Genomic DNA, 22,784 nt, shown 5'->3' with positions numbered 1-22,784 from the left:
TACTGGTGAAGTTATCTTAAACTCACCTGAAGTGGTTCCTCTCTGTGTGATGACATCACTTTGTGATAAACAGGCTCATTTGTTTAATTTTGCTTTCAGTTTTAGGAAGTGCTTTTTATATTTAATTTCATATGAACTGTATAATCTCATAAGACATTGATAATGTTCTGAAGTCAGATCTATAAAACAAAGTATATTTAGAGAGGTCTGGTTTTCATCCCTCAACCTTGCTCCTTTTCATAGGTAACCATTATGTTTAAAATTAAAATTTTGTTTTATTCTCTCCTTAAAAAAAATAAGCAGATAAACTGAATGTATTTTTTTATTCTTTTTTTTTAGACAGTTGTATATTACATACACTTTTTTCTACTTTGCTTTATTTGCTTAATATATCCTAATGTCTCATTCTGTGGGAGGCTATAAAGATATTCCTTGCTGCTTTACACACCTACGGATGTAACGTAGTTTGTTCAGCCAGTGCCCAACTGATGGACATTCAGGTTGTTTCCAGTCCTTTGTTATTACAAATGGCCCTGGTATTTTAAAACAAACAGTCCAGGAATCACAGTCACACTTGTTCTGCTTTACTTGCCCATCTGTCTGATTTGACTTCGAATGCGGAGCTGAATCTTGATGTTTCCGAACTTGCAAAAGAGTCAAATGACGATGCCTTCTTTGACTTTACCGCTGTTTTAGGCAACAAGATCGATCTGGCTGAAAGGAGAGAGGTCTCCCAGCAGAGAGCTGAAGAATTCTCAGAAGCTCAGGACATGTATTACCTGGAGACCTCAGCCAAGGAATCCGATAACGTGGAGAAACTCTTCCTTGACTTAGCATGCCGCCTCATCAGTGAAGCCAGGCAGAACACGCTTGTGAACAATGTATCCTCACCCTTACCTGGAGAAGGAAAAAGCATCAGCTATTTGACTTGTTGTAATTTCAACTGAAGGCTGAGGCAAGGAGAAGCAAGAGGAAACAGCAGCTGCCCTGATGGGCCCGGAATTGCTGGAGAGATCTGGCGCTGACTCTGGCTCCCGCTCTGGGACCTTCTGACTCCTGTGGGCTCCTGAGCTTACAAAGCATGGCAGGCCGAGGGCCTCATCCACAGGCCAGCATTAGCAGAACACATAATGGTTTCACCCTTTTGCAGTCTGGAGTTGGATCAAGGAGAAAATTGCACTAGGCACTCCGTGATCTGCAGAGCATGTTGCTTTTTTTTTTCTTTTTTTCTTTTTCTTTTTTTTTTTTTTAATAAAAAAGCAAGTAAAACGCATTCCTGAACACAGTCCATGGGGCAGTGCACTGTAGAGATCCCTCCTGCACGTCAGTGGGTGCATGTGGGGACTGCTCTTTAGGGCTTCTGGGGGCCCTGGGGGTTTTTTTATCTACCAGATAAACCAAAACTGGGAAGGCCAAGTCCTGTCTCTGTGGTGCATATTGATGACTCCATGGAGATTTTGAAAAGTGTTATTTCTCTTTTCCACGGGCACTTTCAAGAACTTTGGGATGTGAAAATGAAACGAAACCTTTACCCATGACAACAGTTAACAATCATCGTTTTAATAATAGATACAAGCTCCATGACTCCTTTTGGTGCTAATGAATCCACTCTTTCAGACCAAACGTTTTAATACGTTGATGTCCTTAAATACATTACCTAGAAATAAAAAAAAAAAAAGAGAAGTCCATGAATCAGCACTCTTTCTCAAAATTTCAGTATGACCTTTTCGAGGCTGGATTTGTTGGAAAAGAGAATAATTTCCTTTCATGTTCCCTTCTAAACCTCTACCATTTTATTCTTCCATTCTCCCATCTTTCCTGCCCTTTAAGTAAATGAAAAAGTTTGAAAAATGAAAAAAAAAAAAAAAAAAGAGAGAATGGTTGGTACTCTACTATAAAAGACTTCATGAAAAGTATGAGAAAATAGACCCAATCTGACCAAAATACTGTGGAATAATGGACTGCAGTGCAGAGTTCCAAGCAGAGCACAGTCCTTGATAGCAGGTCACATCTTTTACGACCTGGTACTATCCAACTTGGACAGACCAAGGCTTAGGATTTTGTAGATGTTTTTAGCATGGTAAGTGAGAATAGCAACAGATGAAAAGTCTCACGAACCATTTTTGTATCTGCAGTGATAACCTTAGAAAACTTCTGCTTGTGGAAGCAGATTGTAGTCATTGGTCATCTTCTATAATAATGTTACTCTCAGACTCATGACCATACATTGTTTCCCATTTCTTTATCTTTTCCTCTTTTTTCCCCGTCTCCCCCCCCCACCTTTTTTTGTTTTTGTTTTTTTAATCTCCTTTCCTCCTAACTCCCTTCCTCCCCTTCCTATGCATGTGTTACTGCAAATCTCCAATTCAAATGGAGGTGTATGATATGCCTTTACTTAGCCAATTTAAAAGCAGAACTCAAGACGGAAGCCGTGCTACTGAATATGTTACTGTTTCTTCAGTGCCATACGTTGATACCTTCTAGTTTGTTCACTGATATTCATGCACATTGGGAAGATAATTAAACCTGTTTGCTGTTGATGCTGTCAGATGTTTCTGTAGCTAGTTGCTTAGCATAACCAAGGGATGAGTAACGGGATGAGGCTATGATGATGTGTAATTCCTGTTGCTGTAGACAGTGGCAATCTCAGCCCTGATACATTGATGTGTAAAAGCTGTTGAGTTTTAAAGCAATGAGTCATGTGGAGACATGGTATTGGTGAAGCATTTCTAGTGTTCCTGGAGCAGGTTTCAGAGTCACCCATCATTTGCACATGGAGACCATACATATTGTTTAAGGGACTGCTACTTATGGCTGGCCTCAGCACGGTTGTCCTGATCCTGTGGGTAAGAGAGAGATCCCAGAGGTCAAATGGCTTTTTTTTTTTTTTTTTTTTTTTTTTAAATTTTAGAATCTATCTCTATAGGAAAGAAATGTCATTTTAAGAAACACCAACCCAAATAATTTATCATGTCACCTCTCCCTCCCCATTTTCCCCACCAAGTGAGCGAGTGAAAGGTATTCAGAAAACACGTTAATCAAAGTGGGCAGAAGAACCCTTTTTAAATGGCGAGGAAATGTCCCTAAGTTGAGGTTTATCATCTTTCCTTTGGGGCAAAAATCCAGTGTCCCCAGCATGTCATGATTGAACTTTGTCTCACAGCAGCCAAGTGTACTGAAAATAAAGTTGTTTTATGTGCTTAGGGAATAGAATATTGTTAGTTGGGGCAGATTTAGCGATATAAGAACAGGTCTTAAGGCCATGCCTGTGTTCTGAAATTCTTATGTCCTAGGCCTCAGCCTTCTTTATCCACCCTTGGCCAGACTCAGAAGGGGATTAGAGAGCTCTGCCCTTGACCCCTTTCTTCCCTGTCATTCTTCCTAGTCTTTCTGTGACCTATCCATGGTGTGTAGGCAAGGACACAGGAGAATGTAGGGCTTTGTTTCTTTTTTTCTCTTGGCTGTTCTCTTAGTTGTATGAGTTTTAGATTAGGCCTTCTGGACACTTGTTCACTGATGAAGCTCAAGTCTGAGAACAAGCCCTGACAATATCGTAGGTGCTTAATAAATATTAGTGGAATAAATGACTTAAGTGCCAAGAGGAGCTCTTCTGGTTAAACAAATTTCTCAAATAGAACTTGAGAAAGGACACTAATTAAATGGGGTGATCTTAACCCAGGCCAGAATCTAACCTTAATGGTTTGCCTACTCACCTTTGTCATGGTAATATTTGCTAAGACAAGCCTTCTTAAATAAAAATGAATTCTCTTTTATTGGTTGATGAAAAAGAGGGTTGCTTTTCATAACTCACTTTGGCTTAATCTGACTCATAAGACTACCAGAGACCATGCCTGCTTCCATTTTGATGAGATCTTTTCCTTTTTTAAAATAAAGTTACTTAATATATGGCAAAACTTTTCAGTTCCCAATGCATCATATTCATGTCATAGAGTCAGGTTTGGAGAATCTGTAAAATCACATAGCTCGCTCATATGAATGATATGGCTCCATATAGACTGCATCCTCGAAGGATTTTAGGCTTTCTCCCTTACCTGTGCAAGGCTGTTTATTCCTTTGTATGCTTTTGTTACATGTACTGAATTATGTTAACATTTAAATTAGGATTATATGGGGCCATATTATCCTTTCTGTGGATTACTTGGAGTAGGCCATTAGCTCTTCCTGGCTTTTTTTCCCCTCTTTTTTAAAGTCATTTCATATTAGCACCTCTTCCTGAGTAAAGAATCAATAACCAAAAATGAAAGTGAAATGGATTGATTTGACCTTGTGTCAATTTCTGAGTGAGAGTTTGCTAAGAAAGGTAAAAACCACTGACCACAGTAAAATATTTGGATTGGGGTTACTTATTTTAAGCAGTTTAGACTTGTTGGAGAGAGGAGGCAGAGTTTAACAAGGACTGGACTCTTCTTTTTTCTTCTGTTCATGAGCGTATGCCTTTGGAGGACACTGGTGACTTCCAGTATTAGATAATGATTTGCCTCATTTACCCTTTGAGCTCACCCATAATTTTTCCCAGGCCCAGCATCCACTTTCAGTTAATGAGTCTTTCTGGATAAATATCAGTTGCAAGTGATTTTGAATTGGTCCTCTGACTAAAATGAAAACATTGTTTTTAAAAAAATAAACCACGCTACGTAAATGAGATCATATTATAATCAGACAGGACTATTTTTTTCCCCCAAGTATCAAACCAATGGTGTTAAAGATTTTGTTAAAGATGTTTCTTTATCCTGCAGAACTCTCTGTATTTCATGATCACAAGTATTTTAGTGATCTCTGCTTAGCCTCTGGAAGAGGTCTTCTACGGTTTATACATTCTTTTTTGTAGATTTTTTTTTTTTTTGGCTGCGCCCATGGCATGTAAAAGATCCTGGGCCTGGGATGGAATCCACACCACAGCAGCGACCCCCGTTGCTGCGGTGACAATACCAAATCCTTAACCTGCTGCACCACAAGGGAACGCCTCTAGAATTTCTGTTTACCTGCAACTGATTACTTATTCTCCTCAACCATGGCCCTGACAGGTGTGTTTTAATGCAACTATAATACTCTTGAGACTTAACCAGAAAATCAAAAGCAGTGAAAAAAAACGTGTATCTCATCCTTCTGACAGAATGTGCTCCACATATGAGTATGGTTGAACACCAATTTTGGGATAAGAGAAGGATGTGTTTTCTTTGTCCTTTTTTTTTTTTTTTTTTTTTTTGGATTTTGTATCTGTGACATGAGCCTATTTGTGTTTGGAGGGAAAACTGCCTTCCCCTACATTCTTCACACTGGGGAGACAGCATACTGAATTAAGAAATTATCTTCTCTTCTAATAGCTCATGAGTATAATAATGTTAGAGCAAGGGAGATGACATTAGAACATTGCAGTCATTTTGGGGAGCCATAGTTTCAAAATAAATTGAGGCATAATGAAGATAGTGAAGGAGTTTAAAATTGAAGACAGTTGAAGAATATTTGAAGGATTTGGGGAAATGTGGTTTGGGAAAGAGAGAGGCATATCATTAGTACAAGAGAGCAAGACTCTGATTCAAAGGGGTAGAATGAGGCCCAGAGAATAGAGGTCATCGGGCCTCTATTTGAACTTCATGCTAGGAAGAACGTCTCAAAAAGTTGTTTCACCACGGAAGGGGCTGCTCTAGGTGATAGTCTCTGTCAAGCAAAGGCTAGATAAGAACTTAGCAAAGATGATGTGGAGACGATCCCAGCATTTGTTGGGGTAGACCAGATGACCTATTAAAATTCTATGTTGCAGTAATATGCTCCTCAAAACATGTTGAATTAAATATCTGTGACCCAGAGCTAATGATTTTTTTTTCAAGCTTCGCCCTTCTGCCCAAAGTGCATCCCATCCTATAGGAAGGAAGTTGATTACATGTCATTAGTTGAAGAGCCTGGCTTGCCGTTATGCCCTAGGCTGGGATTGCTTTGCCAGTCCATTCGTTGACGTCCTGTTGAAATCACAAACTAATTCTTGAGTTAAAGATTAAACAGGTATTATTTTTAATAGAAGTTACATGAAATCATGGAAATTATGTATTTGTTATTTGCCAAACATAGGCCAGGCTCAGTTTCAGTAACTAATTGGTGTCTTCAGAGTTTCAGGATAGGTCTTTTTAGCAGAGTAAAATCTTCAGCTAAAGATTCCATAAATATACCGACATGAAGTTTTGCAGCTCCTATCATAGATGAGCTGGTGGTCACTGGCAGAAAGCGATCCCCAAGATCTATTATGGAAAAATCTCACATGACATTTGGTTAGTTGGTTTGATTCTCTTGGAAAAAACGTGATCTGGAAATGATTTTAAAAGAACAGAGGTCAGCTCTTTCAATCCCTGGCTCCACGCAGTGGGTTAAGGATCCTGTGTTGCTTCCCCTGTGGCGTAGGTTGCAGATGCAGCCTGGATTTGATCCCGTCTGGGAACTTCCATATGCCATGTGTGCAGCTGAAAAAAGCAAAAAAAAAAAAAATAGTTTCCTCATCCACAAGATAAACTAATAATACCTGTCCGGATTACTGTGAAAATTAGATAAATTGAAAGTACAAGGCTTGGTAAACAGCACTCAAATATTAGTTCTTTTCTCCCTCAGGAGTAGATTTCGATGGTCTAATACAAAAATACATCCTTAGAACAAAACAAAGAATCCCCCTACTTCAAAAAGAGCTCCATTTCTGAAAGGGCCTTAATACAAAGTCATCTATTCTGTCTTAGGGCATAATTGTTACCCAAGAGACTCCACTTCTTTACTTCAAGAAAGCTATTTTCAGAGTTCCCTGGTGGCTCAGTGGGTTAAGGATCTGGCATTGTACTGCTGTGGTGAGAGTTGATCACTGGCTTGGGAATTTTTGCATGCTGTGGGTTCAACCGGCGGGGGCAAAAAAAGGGGGGGGGTATTCTCTCCCGTCTCTCCCAATGTGTAATTCCAGGATTATAAACTCATTATCAGGAAACTTAACCTTATTACTGAAATACCTCAGAGTGCAGTTTAAACCTCTTTCTTCTTGACCCCATTTTCCATAAGAAAAATGGGTTGATCTTGTCTTTTTAAGGGGCCATGTTTGCTGTTTATTATTGCCCTTTTGCCTCATTTTTTTTAATTGACAGTCAGAAAAAGCGCATTAAGGTGATAATTATTGTTCCCTTGGGGAATATCAAGCTAGGTGTTCATAAATGCTTAGCTTCTTATTGATATCAGATGTGGATCACAAGCTTAATCTAATTAACTCTTCAATTATCTATGTATTTCCTCTTTAGTTAACATATAATTGGTAACCAAGTGTGCTTTTGAAGAATTATTCTGGTTGTATGGCTCTTGTTTTCTCCTCTTGGTAAAAATGGAGTCATTCATCCCAGTTTTGTCATCTGCTTTTAGAATTTAATTTCATATATGACATTATTTGTTAGACATTAATTCTCAACACCTAAATTTAGCAAGGTTTCCCTTTCTGCATGTGCATTAAGTTCTGAAATAAAAATTGAAATACCAAATGCCTAATAATGCAAAAAATCATGCACAGAATAACAAAAGGTAAGAATCTGCTAGGATAATTTGTTACTAGTCGGTTGAATGGTGCACAGCTTTTAAGTTTACATAGTTATGCCTGGATTAAATAACAATAGCAAAACTTGATAAGCCTTCTGAAAAACAGCTGCTAAACATACTGCTTTCTGGAAAGTAATCATTAAGAACAAATATCCTCTTGTCCTATACAATTGAAGAAGGTTAGTGGAACTTTCTTATAGGCTACTTGACAATGAATGTCAGTAGATTTATCAAAAAAAAATTTGGGGGTGAATCCTTTTATCCCTTTAAGGCGTGTTGGGGCTTTCATATTCCTGTTGTAGAAAATTTCAAATGACTGGAATGCTGGCTTCTAATTTCTGCTCACTGAAGTGTCCTCTAGACATACCAGATGGTTGGGGCTTCTTTGATGATATGTAAGGGAGCTACATAAATATATTTATGTAAATACACTTACAAAAATGTAAGTGGGTAAAATTGCTGTTTTCAGCAAAAAAGCCTTTGCTCAAAATTTTAGATAATAAAGAAAGATTTTTGATAATCTAAAGGGAAAAAGTGTGCCCCTTATATATTGTTGCTTGCATTTTAATGCATGACTTTTAGTATAGGGATAAAATAAAATACAAAATATATACTTCTGGAGGTCTTCTCAGCAGCTCATTAAAATATTTAGAGAAGTTGTTTTATGAAGACTTAGAGAATCCCTGACTTCCCTTTTTCTGTCTCTTTCTATTGAAACATGGATCTTTAACATACACATAGTTTTAACAAACAAGTTCATCATCAGATCTTATGAACTCAACTCTTAATTGGTTATCGGTTTCAAGCATAGATTCTCAGTAATATCTGAAAACACAGGTGTATAAAATCTAACTGTTAGCTTCAACACAAGCAAAATACTTGATTTTAAATGTTAATATGCAGATATTAACAGTATGCTGTATTATGTCTTATGTGTTTTTTAAAAAATAAAATGCCCGTTAGAAAAATACAAGCCAATGGTGACCTGAGTGCAGTTAACTGAGAACATTCTGTAGAAAGGTGATTGTTTGAAAACTTCAATCAACATTAAAAAGAGGGAGAGGGAACAGGAATCTGAGCAAAGTATTTTAAAATAGAGTTGCAGTTTCTCTTTTCAAAATTAAGATGTAATTCATACACTATACAATTCATCCCTTTAAAGTATACAATTCAGTGGTTTTTTAGTATTTTCACAAAGTTGTGCAACCATCACCATTATCTAACTTTCATCGTCTCCCAGAGAAATTCTGTACCCATTGGCAGTCTCTCTCCCTGCTTCCCCATCAGTAACTAGCAACACTACTCTATTTTCTCTCTACCGATTTACCTATCCTGGACATTTCATATAAGTAGAATTATATGGTACATCCTCTTTTGTGTCCAGCTTCTAGCATAATATTTTCAATTTTTGTGTTATAGCATGTTTCCTGTTGTAGCATGAATAAGTACATTCTTTTTATGGCTCAAGCATATTCCATTGTATGTATATATGTACCACATTTTACTTGTCCATTCATCATTTGATGGACACTTGGGTTATTTTCCACTTTCTGGCTATTATAAATAATGCTATTATAAGTATTTGTGTATAAGCTTTCCATGTGGGCATATGTTTTAACATCTCCTTTTGAAGCAGTTAGTCCAGCACATCAAGTCACTTGTGTTCATTTAAGCAGAACCTCTTCAAATCTACTTAGAGAATGCAACTTATCATCTTAGATCATTGGGTCAATTAGGAGACTCCTGAATAATGGCTAACTCCCTAATATGTCTGTAAGAATCTTTCTATGAGCCTATCATTCATGAAGACTGCTTCAGTCTTGTAGAAATTGAGTTGTCATCACATAGAGAATTTCTGAATCCTCTGTGTTGTTTGAAAGGACGGCTACAAATCGCGCTAGAGAGCAGCACTCATTTAATCTTCTAGGATTCACTGGAGGAGCACTTTTAATATATAATTTCCTTTGTGTATATTGACTGTCTTTTAAAGTTCGGATTTTCCTTCTTGAAAAAAGATTGTCAAATTGCCAAAACACTTGACTGTCCATTGTAGCTTTGGTTTTTATTATTAAGAAATAATTCATACTGAGAGTACAAGTAAAAAGAATGTATTTTGTGTGCAAAGGATGAATGTATTAATAACTTTTTATTTGTAACAGATTTTTTAAAAAGATGAATGGAAATTGCTTTCCCATGTACTTGTATATAAATAAACATTTCCTGTTGCCCACATTTGGACAAACATGTGCCATCAAAGTATGTAAGAAGCAGATAAGCTTTGAATACACTCTGTCTTCAGCCTGATGTAGAATGTGCTCTGGATTTGGGCATCTGGAGATTTGAGTTTCAATGGCGATTCTCTAACTGGCTAACTTTAGTCAAAGCATTTAACATTTTGCACCATGAATCTCTTCCCTGTAAAATAGAGCCTAGACTGAGTAATCTTTAAGGCCTCCTCCAATTGTAACACTAAATAAGACTCTTCTGCTGTATTCAGGATGTGAAAATTATATGCTGATTTTTCTAATGGTAAGAAAGATGCTTTATCCTATCATATTAGAAGGCGTATTGCACTGAGAAACAGGAGTCAAATTCTAATTCCAGTTCTGACACTGAGAAGCTGTGCGACTTTGGGTTAATCATTTAATTTCAAGCCTTAATTTTCCCAACTACAAAATCTGGACACTAGATATCTTTAAGACCCAGCTGGGAGTTCCCTTGTGGCACACTAGGTTAAGGATCTGGCATTGTCACTTTGTCACTGCAGTGCGTTGGGTTGCTGCTGTGAAGTGGGTTCAGTCCCTGGCCCAGGAACTTATACATGCTGTGGGTACAACAACAACAACAAAAAAAGATCTGGCTAAAACATTTTTTTTTAATGGCCACACCCTCAGCATATGGAAGTTCCTGGGCCAGGGATTGAATCTGAGTCACAACGTCCACCTATGTCACAGCTGCAGCAAGCCACTGCACTGGGCTGGGGATTGAATCTGCACCTTCACCACAACCCATGCCACTTGCAGTTGGATTCTTAGCCTACTGCACCACAGTGGGAAGTCCTAAAACACATTTTATATGGTTCTACTTTTTTAAAGATATCATTTAAAATATCTTTAAATATTTTAATCATTAAAATATTATTTCATAATTAGGAATGGGACCTCTTATCATTACTAATAAGGCCCTCATTCTTTCACCTATTAATTTATTCACCATTTATTGAGCATATACTATAGGGCAGAAATCTGCTTTTAGATGTCTCCTACCTCCACTGCCAGAGTAACAGATTTGCACCTTTTCCTGAAACTCATCCCCAACCTAATCCTTGTTTCTCACCCTCTGCCTTGGGATATGCATTTGAGGGATTAAGAGTCCGTACAGTAGGTCATGGAACGAAGTAGAGTTAACAGGATAACAAAGGAAGCACACTACGACCTCGGGCTCCCTGGCATGGTATTCTTAGTTAACTGACCGTAGGCAGTATGTATTTGACATTATTTGACATTATCATTTAGCATTCATAAAGTATTGAACTTGACAAAATCACTATAATTTTGTTCTTGTCCAGTGATAGTTTCTCTACAGTTGGTATGAGACTCTAATTAATAATCAGAAATAATGTAAGTAATAATAATTTTGCTCTTTTAGCAGCTTCATTTAAAGATGTTTTCTGGGAGTTCCCATATGGCTCAGTGGGTTAAAGATCCAGCATTGTCACTTCAGTGGCCTGGGTTGATGTGGTGGCATGCGTTTGATCCCTGGACCGGGAGCTTCTGCATGCTGCAGGCGTGGCCAAGAAAAGATATTTTCTGCAAAAATTTTTTGCAGAAATTTCTCTTCTGAATTTACATATGCTGTGGTTTTAAGTGTTCTATTAATAATATTAATTTGAACGACACGAAATTTTGTTTTGTAAGTCAAAATCAGATATTGGCACTTTCATATGATTCTAATATGACTTAGTAAGTCATAAGCAGCAAAGACCAGGAGGCAAATACCACTAGTTGGAGGGGAAACTTTGATAAAGTGTTTTCGTTCTGCTTTTTTTTTTTTCTTTTTTTTTTTTTTGCCACTAAGAGAATTTTGACAAGTTATTTCAACTTGCACTTTGTTTTTTTTTCCATTAGTTAAATGGAACAAACTGTAAACTGGAATAGAATTTTTAAATGCTTATTCATGTACAAACTAGAAGAAAAACTTAAATGTGGTTTATTCTCCAAATATCTAAATATTTAGATCATTGTGCGTCCCATTCACTGGAAGAAAAACTTAAATGTGGTTTATTCTCCAAATATCTAAATATTTAGATCATTGTGCTTCCCATTTGGGCAGTGTATCGCTTCAGATACACAATTCTTTGGCAAATTGGAAATCAGAGTTTTGAAAAACCTTGAGAATCACTCATTAATTTACTCAATTATTTCATATCTGTTAATGGAAGGCTATACCTCCTACATGCTTATCTATATTCTCTGCAACACATCTGCAGCTGAGAGATGAAACCTGGAGCTATTTTAAAACCACAATCATGTGTCTATGCTTTTGGCCAGGTGCTCACCTCTGAATATTTCAAGAACCAAAATATCTTATTTCCATTACTTCAGGAAACCACATGTTAGTAACATAAGATGGCCTATCGAAATTTTAATACCTGGCTTCCCAGAGAATAGTTGTATTTTCACATCTAAATAAAAATGAGCTTGAAGAAACAAACTAGTCTTTCTGACTTTGAACTTAGAGATGAAACCACAAGAACTAACAACTTGTATGGGGCCTAAAATTCTATGAAGTTTATTGATGTTCATATTCATGTTTAATCCTGGTTATAACCTTGTGAAGTACTTTCAGCACTTGTGGAGTAGAACGTGCGCAAGTTTTGATGGAAGACAAGGATTGAGACCCTGCCTTGAACCTGGAAAGCATTCTAGGCAAAAGCAGTGAAAGTACAAAGGCTTTAGGACATAGTATTTAAATCACTTGGGGCAAGTTACTTCTTTTTACCTCAGTTTCCTCATTATAAAATGAGGATCTCAATACTGTATTCATTTATTTATTGTCAAGCACCTCTATGTCACAGTAGTGTTCTGGTCACTGCAACTATGGCAGTGAACACTGTTAAAATTTTTTTCGTGGAATTGAGTTTGCATGGAGGGGTAGAAAATAAAGACACACATAATAATGTCAGATGGTGATCATTAGCGTGGGGGAAAAAAATCAGGGCAAGGGAGAGAAGCAGTGATGGTGGTGTGTTGCTACGTTATATAACATAGTTAAGGGAAGGCCTCATTGATAATGTCATTTAATAGTAGACCCAAAAGAAATGATAGAGTGAATGGTGTACATAGCTTGGTAAAAAGTGTTCTAGGCAGGGGAATAGAAGGCCCAAAGACCTTAAGGCACATGCATGCCCACATGGCTAAAACAAAATGGAAAAGTGAGGGGGCCAAGGTTTGAGGGGAGTGGTGGCAAAGAACCTCGCACTTTGGAGTCCAACACAATGACTTTGGTTTTTACTTTCGAGTGAGCTGACACCCCCTGGAGGGTTTTGAGTAGAGGAATGATTTGACCTGTATTTTAATGGGATCACTCTGCTGCTCTCTTGAAGGTAGATTATAAAGGGGCAAAGATAGAATCAGGAAGACCATTTGTAGAGATCACTGCTGTAATCCAGGTGAAGGAAGGTGACTTAGGACATGGGAGGAGGTGTGAGGACTCTGGGAAGGGCTCATAGTCTGGCTGTGTTTTACTTAACTTTTTTTTTAATTGAGATATAACTGACACATTAGTTTCAGGTGTACAAAATAATAATTTGATATATGTGTATATTGCAAAATGATCACCACAATAACACTAGTTCACATTCATCACCACACATAGAAGCAATTTTTTGTTTGTGTGATGAGAACTATTTAACTTTTTATTATAGAAAATGTCATATATAGATAAAAGTAGACTAGTCTAATGAACCTTAAAGTAGATATCACTCACCATCTATAATTATCAACTCATGGCCAATCTTATTTCTTTTATATTCCCATTTTCTCCATTCTGTATTATTTTACAGCAAGGCCTATACATCGTATAATTTCACCTAAAATATTTCATTAAAATATAAGAGTTTTAAGGAGTTCCCTGGTGGCCTAGTGGTTAAAGATTCAGTGTTGTCACTGCTGGGGAGTGGCTTCAGTTCCTGGCCTGGGAACTTCTGCATGCCATGAGCAAGGCCAAACAAGCAAAACCCCCCATAGTATTATAAGCATATCTAAAAAGTTTTAAATAATTTTTATATCCTTCAATATGAATTCTGTGTATATTTTAAAGATAAAGCCTATAGGTTTTGCTCATGGTTTAGATGTAGAGAAAGAGGAGTCAAGGATGACATTGAAGTTTTTGGCCTAAGCAATTGGCAGTGTTGTATTGATATTTATAAGGAAAACACTGCTGGAAGAGTAGTGGGTAGGGTGGGTAGAGTGAACCAGGGGTTTGGTTTAGGACCTGTCCAGTTTGAAATGTCTATTCAATATCCAAATAGAGATATTGAGTTGGCAGTTATATATATGTTTCCGAAATTTGGGAAGAGATCAGGCTGGAGGTAGAGATTTGGGGGTTGACAGCACAGTGGTAGTACTGAAAGTCATAAAACTGTCAGCACCAAAAAGTGAGTATCAGTGGAAGAGGGACTGAACCCTGGGACACTCCAATATTTATTCAGGGATAAGAAAGAACCAGCAAGGGACGGAACACATAACCAGTGAAACAGGAAGAAAGCAAAGAGTGGTATTCTGAAAGCTAGTGAAGAAAGTATTTCAAGGCGGATGCAATCGACTGTGTCAAATGCCACTAACATATTAAGAAAGACGAGGACTAAGAGATGACCATCGAATTAGCAACATGAAGGTCATGGGTGACGCTGATAGGGTTATTTTATCAGAGTCATGCAGATGAGAGAATGCCTGGGGTGAGTTCAGGAGAATCTGAAGAGAGGAGATGAACAGGACTATAATATAAACTCTTTTTGGGAATTTTTATTGATAAGGTGTGTTGAAAGGGATGTGAAGCCAAAAAAGAGTTTTGTTTTGTGTTTTGGCTGCACCTACAGCATGTGGAAGTTGCCAGGCTAGGGATGGAACACATGACCACAGGAGGGACAATAAGCCACAGCACTGACATCCCAGAACCTCAATCCACTGAGTCACGAGGAAACTCCAAGAACTTTTTTTTTTTTTTTAAACGGCATTCATGGCACATGAAAGTTTCCCAGCCAGAAATTGAATCCAAGCTATAGCTGCGACCTACACCATAGCTGCAGCAATGCCAGATCCTTTAACCCACTGTGCTGGGCTAGGGATTGCACCTGCCGCTCTGCAGCAACCTGAGCTGCTGCAGTCAAACAGATTCTTAACCCAATGTGCCACAACAGGAACTCCTGGGTTTTTTTTTTGAAACGCCTGTTTTTAAAGTAGGATATATTAGTGCTGAAGGGCATGAACATGGAATGAAATAGTGAGATAATTTATGTGAGTACTTAACACGTAGAGTAGAAAGTATACAGATGCTCTCTTCTCTTTGGGCCTTTTAAATAAAGAGTTAAAGAACCTGGAGCAGCAGACAGCTGTTTTACTAAATCGTGGGTCATTGAAAGCAGAATTAGGTAGCTTTGTTTCCTTATTTGTCTTTTTAGGGCTGCACCCACAGCAGAAGGGGAGGTTCCCAGGCTAGGTGTAGAACTGGAGCTGCAGCCGCTGGCCTACGCCACAGCCACAGCCACGCCAGATCTGAGCTGCGTTTGGGACCTATATACCACAGCTCACAGCAACGCTGGATCCTTACCCCACTGAGCGAGGCCCTGGATTGAATCTTCGTCCTCATGGATAGTAGTCAGATTCGTTTCCTCTGAGCCATGACAGGAACTCCTAGGTGGCAGGAGGCTTTAGATAATTGTGCAAGGCAAAATGTGTGTAGAATACTGATACCTGTGGCATATTGGTAAGGATTATCTGGTTACATATAATAAACCCAAGAAAACAAGAGGGAGTTTCTTTTTTTCCTGTTAAAGTAGTCTAGAAGTTGGCAGTCTAGGACTCATGGTTTCATGGTGTCATCTGTGACCTGGGCTCTCGCTCTGGCCTCTGTTTCCGAGGTTGCTTTACTGTCCGAGGTGGCTGGTAGCAGCCTAGACATCATGGCCAGTCTCCGCAGCAGGAAGGGAGAAAGAGGAAGGAAGGAGGAAGAAGGCCCTTGTGCCTTCATTCTAAGGAGACTTCTTCGAAGCTCAGGCAACATATCCATTTATATCTCTCGGCCAGAACTTGACCTGCAAGGGAAGCTGGGAAATACAAATAGAGCATGTTTCTCTCTTGAATAAAATAAGGGTTTTATTACAAAGGAGGAAGCAGAGAATGGATATTAGGGTAGGCTGTTAGCAATCTTTGCCTTTGCATTTGTGGGAAGAGCATGGATTTATAGACAAAAGGTCTGTGTTTGAATCCTAGCTCTATCATATACTGGTTGTGACCTTGAACGAGTTATTTTATCTCAATGTTCTCTTCCTGAAAGTTAACCTAATGCTGGTGCTTAGAATACCACTGCTACTCTGAGGCAGTGCCATAGTTTCTGACATATGAGCAGCACATAATAAATTAGTACTATGTATGTGAAATAAAAATTAGTCATCTAGCTGGCTATTAAGAGATGGCGTCAGGAATTCCTTGTCGTGGCTCAGCAGTTAACCAACCTGACTAGTACCCATGAAGACTTGGATTCAATCCCGGGCCTCACTCAGTGTATTAAGGATCCGGCGTTTCGGTGAGCTGTGATGTAGGTCACAGACGCGGCTCGGATCCTGTGTTGCTGTGGCTCTGGTGTAGGCCAGAGGCTACAGCTTCAACTTGACCCCTAGGCTGGGAACCTCCACATGCTGCCTGTGCAGCCCCCCCACCACAAAAAAAAATTCCATAGACTCTTTGCTTTATAACCACCAGAAGTTTATTTCTCACAGTTCTGGAAGCTGGGAAGTTCAATATTAAGGTACCCGCAGGTTTGATATCTGGTCAGGGCATGTTTCCTGGTTGATAGACAGCCATCTTTTCACTGTTCACACACAGCAGAAGGGATGAGGGCGCTCTCTGTGACCTCTGTAACAAGGGCACTGATCCCATTCATGACGGCAGCCCTTATGACCTAATCACCTCCCAAAGGCCCTACCTCCAAATAGCATCACTGTGGGGATTAGGTTTCAACAGGTGAATTGGGGGTGGGGGGGAGACACAAACATTCAGTCCATAGCACATGGGGTTAGTTAACTGGCTGGCTGGCTGCTTAGTTGTAGGTTTAACATGAGAGTTACCATGTCCACTTCCCCTTTGTTATGTAAGAAATATCCCAAGATCTAGGAGAGTTGTAACATGTTGTCAATGGGATTTATGGATTTCAGTTAACTTAATCATGTCCATTAAGCTTGCTCAAATTATTATTTGTTCAAATGCTTTCAATAAATCTCTTTATCTGACACCAGTCAAACTGAGCCCTGAGAGAAGTAATCTGATTAAGGCCTGGTGAAAAATGCCTATTTTAGCAAACACATGTATCTTAAATTTAGATCTTCAAAGACTGGGAAAATGCTGCGCCAGCCCCTGCTAATTTTTAGGTCTCTTTTTTAGCCATCTTGGATAACATCTATTTTCAAGATGCTTTTTGATTAGTTGACTTTGTAATTATTGAAGTCACAGTCAATAGCCGGTGTACATAGCACTGAAATCTAATTATAGGTGCTAATTATAGGTGTTGTGTCTCTGGACCCAGGTTCTGAGCCCTGTAGTTGCTGTATACAAAATGAAAAAGCTACTGGTCAGCCCTGGGCTTTGCAATGTCCCAAGTTATCATTTCCCACTCAAGGCAGGCAAGGGATGGACAAACACTTGGCTCTTGGAAAAGCTGGTGCCTCTAGTTAGTCAGCAGAAAATGCTTTGGCCAATGAAGGAGCTGTGAGGAAGGGCAATAGGCCAAGTGGTCATATACTTCAGTTTGGCACCTAAAGGGAACTGCAAGAAACAGATTGAATTCTATCAGGGAAAAGGCAAGCCTTTTTTAAAAATGTTTTAAAAATAATTGGAAAATGGAGTTCCCTTGTGGCATATGGGTAAGGACCTGGCATTGTTACCACAGAGCCTTGAGCCGCACTCTGGGCATATGGAGGTTCCCAGGCTAGGGTTCAAATCAGAGGTACACCTGCCAGCCTACGCCACAACCACAGCCATGTCAGATCTGAGCCGTGTCTGCAACCTATACCACAGCTCACGGCACACCAGATCCTTAATCCTTAATCCACTAAGCGAGGCCATAACCTCATGGTTCCTAGTCAGATTTGTTTCTGCTGTGCCACGATGAGAACTCCCAGAAAAAGCAAGATTTTTGTAGGTGAGTTCATTTATCTCCCACAAAGACAATGTTCTTTTTAATCACATCACAGATTCGTTTAGGCTGCAAGTTCAAGTGGTAGATCAGATAAAAACACTGCAGAATGCTTCATCTACCTTTGACCTTAAATTATTCAAGTAGCCATAGCCATTGATGGTCAACAAGAAGGCAGAAGGTATTTCACAGAGAAATGCCTAGCCTGAGAGATGGGGGCTCATGCAGCATTCCCCCTAAGCCCTGAGAGGCAGTGCAGTGCACTAGAAAAATCGGGGCTTTGGCTCTGCCACTTAGTGGTGTGGCCTTAGCCTTGAGTAAGTTACTTGACTTCTGTAAATGACAAAGAGGACTGGCCCAGAGAGAGATGCTCTGCATGTCATTGTTTCATGCATTACAATGCACCTCCTCACATTCTTTTCTTCTCTTTTTTTGGGCCATGTTAAAAGTTCCCAGGCCAGGGATCAAACCCACACCACAGCAGCAACCCAAGCCTGTGTGGTAACAATGCCAGGTCCTTACCCATATGCCGCAAGGGAACTCCATTTTCCAATTATTTTTAAAACACTTAAAAAATATAAACTAAAATATGAATGCAGGAAAACAAATATATCATTTAGTAAACTATTATAAGTTGTATTTGAGTCAAGAAATAGTACTCTGCCAGCCATTCCTGAATCTCCTCTCGTCCTCAAAGGAACTGCTATCTTGACTTTCATGGTAATCAAGGAAGTGACACACATGTGTACATCTCAAGGCACCGGATTTTAGTTTTGCCTGTTAAAAAAAATTTCATGTGCCTTTTAAATGATTGATAGTCTCTTTCTCTTTCTTTTCCTTAAAATCATCTGTTGAAGAACATGCATTGTTTGATAAGCAGTTTCCTCATCTGGATTTTGCTGATTTAATTTGTATTGGTATAGATCTGCATGCTCTTTGGTCAGTTGTGTATTTTGCAATTAACAGCTAGATACAGAGGCAAGATCAGATTCTGGTTCAATCCCTCTGGCAAGATTAAAGGAAGTGATATATTCTTTTATCGGGAAGTATATAGTATCTTGCCTCTATGGGGTTTTTTTGGAAGATCTAATTGGCTTTTTTGAATGATTCATGAATCAAGTAGCAGCTCATCTACTAAATAGTGCTTTTTGTCTTTTTTGGGGAATGTTAGCAGCCATTGATGCTCAGTGACGTCCATAATTCAGTGAAGGTTGCAAAATGGTGATATTCTATTTTTTCATTTATGAAACGTATTAGTCAGAATATTTTTGTAAGAACTTCCCCACATCTATTTGTTTATCCAGCGATACGGTTCATATAAGAAAAGAAAGATAAGTGCTTATTTTTTCCATTTGTTTTTTATCAGTTTTCAAGGTAATGAATTGGTTCTTTGTCATCATTTGAAGCTGACTAGTGTTTATAAAGTTTCATTACATTCATGAAATATATATATCCATATATATGTGTGTGTATAATATAATATACTCTGATCTTTACTTTTTTCACTGGTTTTTGTGTATATTTCCAGTAATATTCTACACATATGAAATTATTTATAAATGTTGATGGCTTTTTTTTCACTATTTTGCTATTAAAAACAATGCTATATGGAATACTTTCTTTAATACTGCCTTATATGTGAATATATTTGTGGGATAACTTCCTAGAAGTGGAAATTCTGCTTTAAAATTTTTCATAGAGGAGTTCCTGTGGTGGCGCAGTGGTTAATGAATCCAACTAGGAACCATGAGGTTGTGGGTTCGCTCCCTGCCCTTGCTCGGTGGGTTAACGATCCGGTGTTGCCGTGAGCTGTAGTGTAGGTTGCAGATGCGGCTCGGATCCTGTGTTGCTGTGGCTCTGGCGTAGGCCAGCAGCTACAGCTCCAATTTGACCCCTAGCCTGGGAACCTCCATATGCCATGGGAGCGGCCCAAGAAATAGCAAAAAGACAAAAAAACAAACAAACAAACAAACAAAAAATTAAAAAAAAATTTTCATAGATAATGCCAAATTATCTTCCACAGATTGCATACCAATTATATTGCCATCAACAGCGTATCATTGATAAGGCATTTTTAAAAAAAAATGGGTTGCAAGGGGGAACCCAAAAGGATTGGATTTTTTTTTTAATTACTCAATGAATTTATTACATTTATAGTTGTACAATGATCATCACAATCCAATTTTATAGGATTTCCATCCCACAACCCCAGTGCATCCCCCCACCCCCCAAACTGTCTCCTCCAGAGACCATAAGTTTTTCAAAGTCTGCAAGTCAATATCTGTTCCACAAAGAAGTTAAGTCTGTCCTTTTTTCAGATTCCACGTCAGTGAAAGCATTTGATGTTGGTGTCTCATTGTATGGCCGACTTCACTTAGCATGATAATTTCTAGGTCCATCCATGTTGTTCCTTTTAATGGCTGAGTAATATTTCATTGTGTATATGTACCACAACTTCTTGATCTGCTCCTCTGTCGATGGACATTTTGGTTGTTTCCGTGCCTTGGCTGTTGAAAATAGTGCTGCAGTGAACATCGGAGTACGTATGTCTTTGCGAGTCATGGTTTTCTCTGGATAGATGCCCAGGAGTGGGATTGCTGGATCAAACGGTAGTTCTGTTTTTAGTTTTCTGAGGAATCTCCATACTGTTTTCCACAGTGGTGGAACCAATTTACAATCCCACCAACAGTGTACTAGGGTTCCTTTTTCTCCATACCCTCTCCAGCACTTATTGTTGTTTTTTTATTACTCAAATGAATTTATCACATCTGTAGTTGTATAATGATCATCACAATCCAATTTCACAGGCTTTCCATCCCACAACCCAAGCATATCCCCCCACCCTCCAAACTGTCTCCTCTGGAGACTAGACTATAAGTTTTTCAATGTCTGTGAGTCAGCATCTGTTCTGCAAAGAAGTTCAGTCTGTCCTTTTTTCAGATTCCACATGTCAGTGAAAGCATTTGATGTTGGTGTGTCATTGTATGGCTGACCTCACTTAGCATGATAATCCAGCACTCATTGTTTGTAAACTTTTTTTTTTTTTTTTTTTGTCTTTTTGCTATTTCTTGGGCCGCTCCTGCGGCATATGGAGGTTCCCAGGCTAGGGGTCGAATTGGAGCTGTAGCTGCTGGCCTACGCCAGAGCCACAGCAACACAGGATCCGAGCTGCGTCTGCAACCTACACCACAGCTCAGGGCAACGCCGGATCATTAACCCACTGAGCAAGGGCAGGGACCGAACCCGCAACCTCATGGTTCCTAGTCGGATTCGTTAACCACTGCGCCACGACGGGAACTTCTGTTTGTAAACTTTTTGATGATGGCCATTCTGGCTGGTGTAAGGTGATACCTCATAGTAGTTTTGATTTGCATTTCTCTAATCATGAGTGATGCTGAACATCTTTTCATGTGTTTTTTGGCCATCTGTATGTCTTCTTTGAAGAAGTGTCTGTTTAGATCTTGTGCCCATTTTTTTTTTTTTTTTGTCTTTTGTCTTTTTGTCTGTTGTTGTTGTTGTTGCTGTTGTTGCTATTTCTTGGGCCGCTCCCGCGGCATATGGAGGTTCCCAGGCTAGGGGTTGAATCGGAGCTGTAGCCACCGGCCTATGCCAGAGCCACAGCAACGCGGGATCCGAGCCGCGTCTGCGACCTACACCACAGCTCACGGCAACGCCAGATCGTTAACCCACTGAGCAAGGGCAGGGACCGAACCCGCAACCTCATGGTTCCTAGTCCGATTCGTTAACCACTGCGCCACGACGGGAACTCCCCTTGTGCCCATTTTTTGATGGGGTTGTTTGTTTTTTTGGTATTGAGCTGCAGGTGTTTATAAATTTTGGAGATTAACCTCTTGTCAGTAGATTCACTTGCAAAGATTTTCTCCCATTCTATGGGTTGTCTTTTTGTATTGTTTAGGGTTTCCTTTGCTGTGCAGAAACTTTGAAGTTTAATTAGATCTCATTTGTTTATTTTTGTTTTTACCGTCATTACTATAAGAGGTGGATCTGAGAAGATGTTGCTGTCGTTTATGCCAGAGAGTCTTTGGCCTGTTTTCCTCTAAGAGTTTTATGGTGTCTGGTCTTATACCTAGGTCTTTAATCCACTAGGAGTTTATTTTTGTGTATGGTGTTAGGAAGTGTTCTAATTTCATTCTTTTTCATGTGACTGTCCAGTTTGCCCAGCACCACTTATTGAACAAGCTGTCTTTTCTCCATTGTATATTCTTGCCTCCTTTGTCATAGATTAGTTGGCTATAGGTGCGTGGGTTTAATTCTGGGCTTTCTCTCCTGTTCCACTGATCTATATTTCTGTCTTTGTGCCAGTACCATGTGGTTTTGATGATTGTTGTTTTGTAGTATAGTCTGAAGTCCGGGAGCCTGATTCCTCCAGCTCCACTTTTCTTTTTCAGGATGTCTTTGGCTGTTCTGGGTCTTTTGTGCTTCCAAACAAACTTTAAAATATTTTGTTCAAGTTCTGTGAAAAATATCCTTGGTAATTAGATAGGGATTGCATTGAATCTGTAGATTGCCTTGGGCAGTATAGTCATTTTGATAATATTAACTCTTCGAATCCAAGAGCATGGGATATCTTTCCATCTATTTGTGTCATCTTTGATTTCTTTCATCAGTGTCTTATAGTTTTCAGAGTAGGTCTTTTGTCTCTTTAGGTAGGTTTACTCCTAGGTATTTTATTCTTTTGGATGTGATGGTAAACAGGATTGCTTCCCTAATTTCTCTTTCTAATCTTTCATTGTTAGTATATAGAAATGCTGTCAATTTCTGTGTATTAAATTTGTATCCAA

General features: G+C 39.0%; 1 protein-coding gene across 5 annotated transcripts in view; it reads left to right on the top strand.

Annotated features, from left to right (window-relative positions):
• RAB30 (RAB30, member RAS oncogene family) overlaps window positions 1-9,804 on the top strand; it is a 103,116-nt gene extending 93,312 nt beyond the window's left edge. For 4 of the 5 annotated variants that reach the window (XM_021062576.2, XM_084975503.1, XM_084975504.1 and 1 more), the window contains exon 5: window positions 697-9,804. In XM_021062576.2, the coding sequence (XP_020918235.1) occupies window positions 697-947 (251 nt within the window). In that variant the 3' untranslated portion in view covers window positions 948-9,804. The remainder of the gene's footprint in view (window positions 1-696) is intronic. The other variant, XM_084975505.1, reaches the window with a different exon arrangement.
• Window positions 9,805-22,784: the final 12,980 nt, after the last annotated feature.

The sequence above is a fragment of the Sus scrofa genome, chromosome 9, assembly GCF_054392235.1.
Source record: "Sus scrofa isolate SSC_HxYL_T2T_F1_AM1 chromosome 9, Sscrofa_HxYL_maternal_Yorkshire_Landrace_v2.0, whole genome shotgun sequence".
Taxonomy (NCBI): Eukaryota; Metazoa; Chordata; class Mammalia; order Artiodactyla; family Suidae; genus Sus; species Sus scrofa.
The sequence above is the reverse complement of the archived record's forward strand: the minus strand, read 5'-3'. Positions and strand labels throughout refer to the sequence as shown.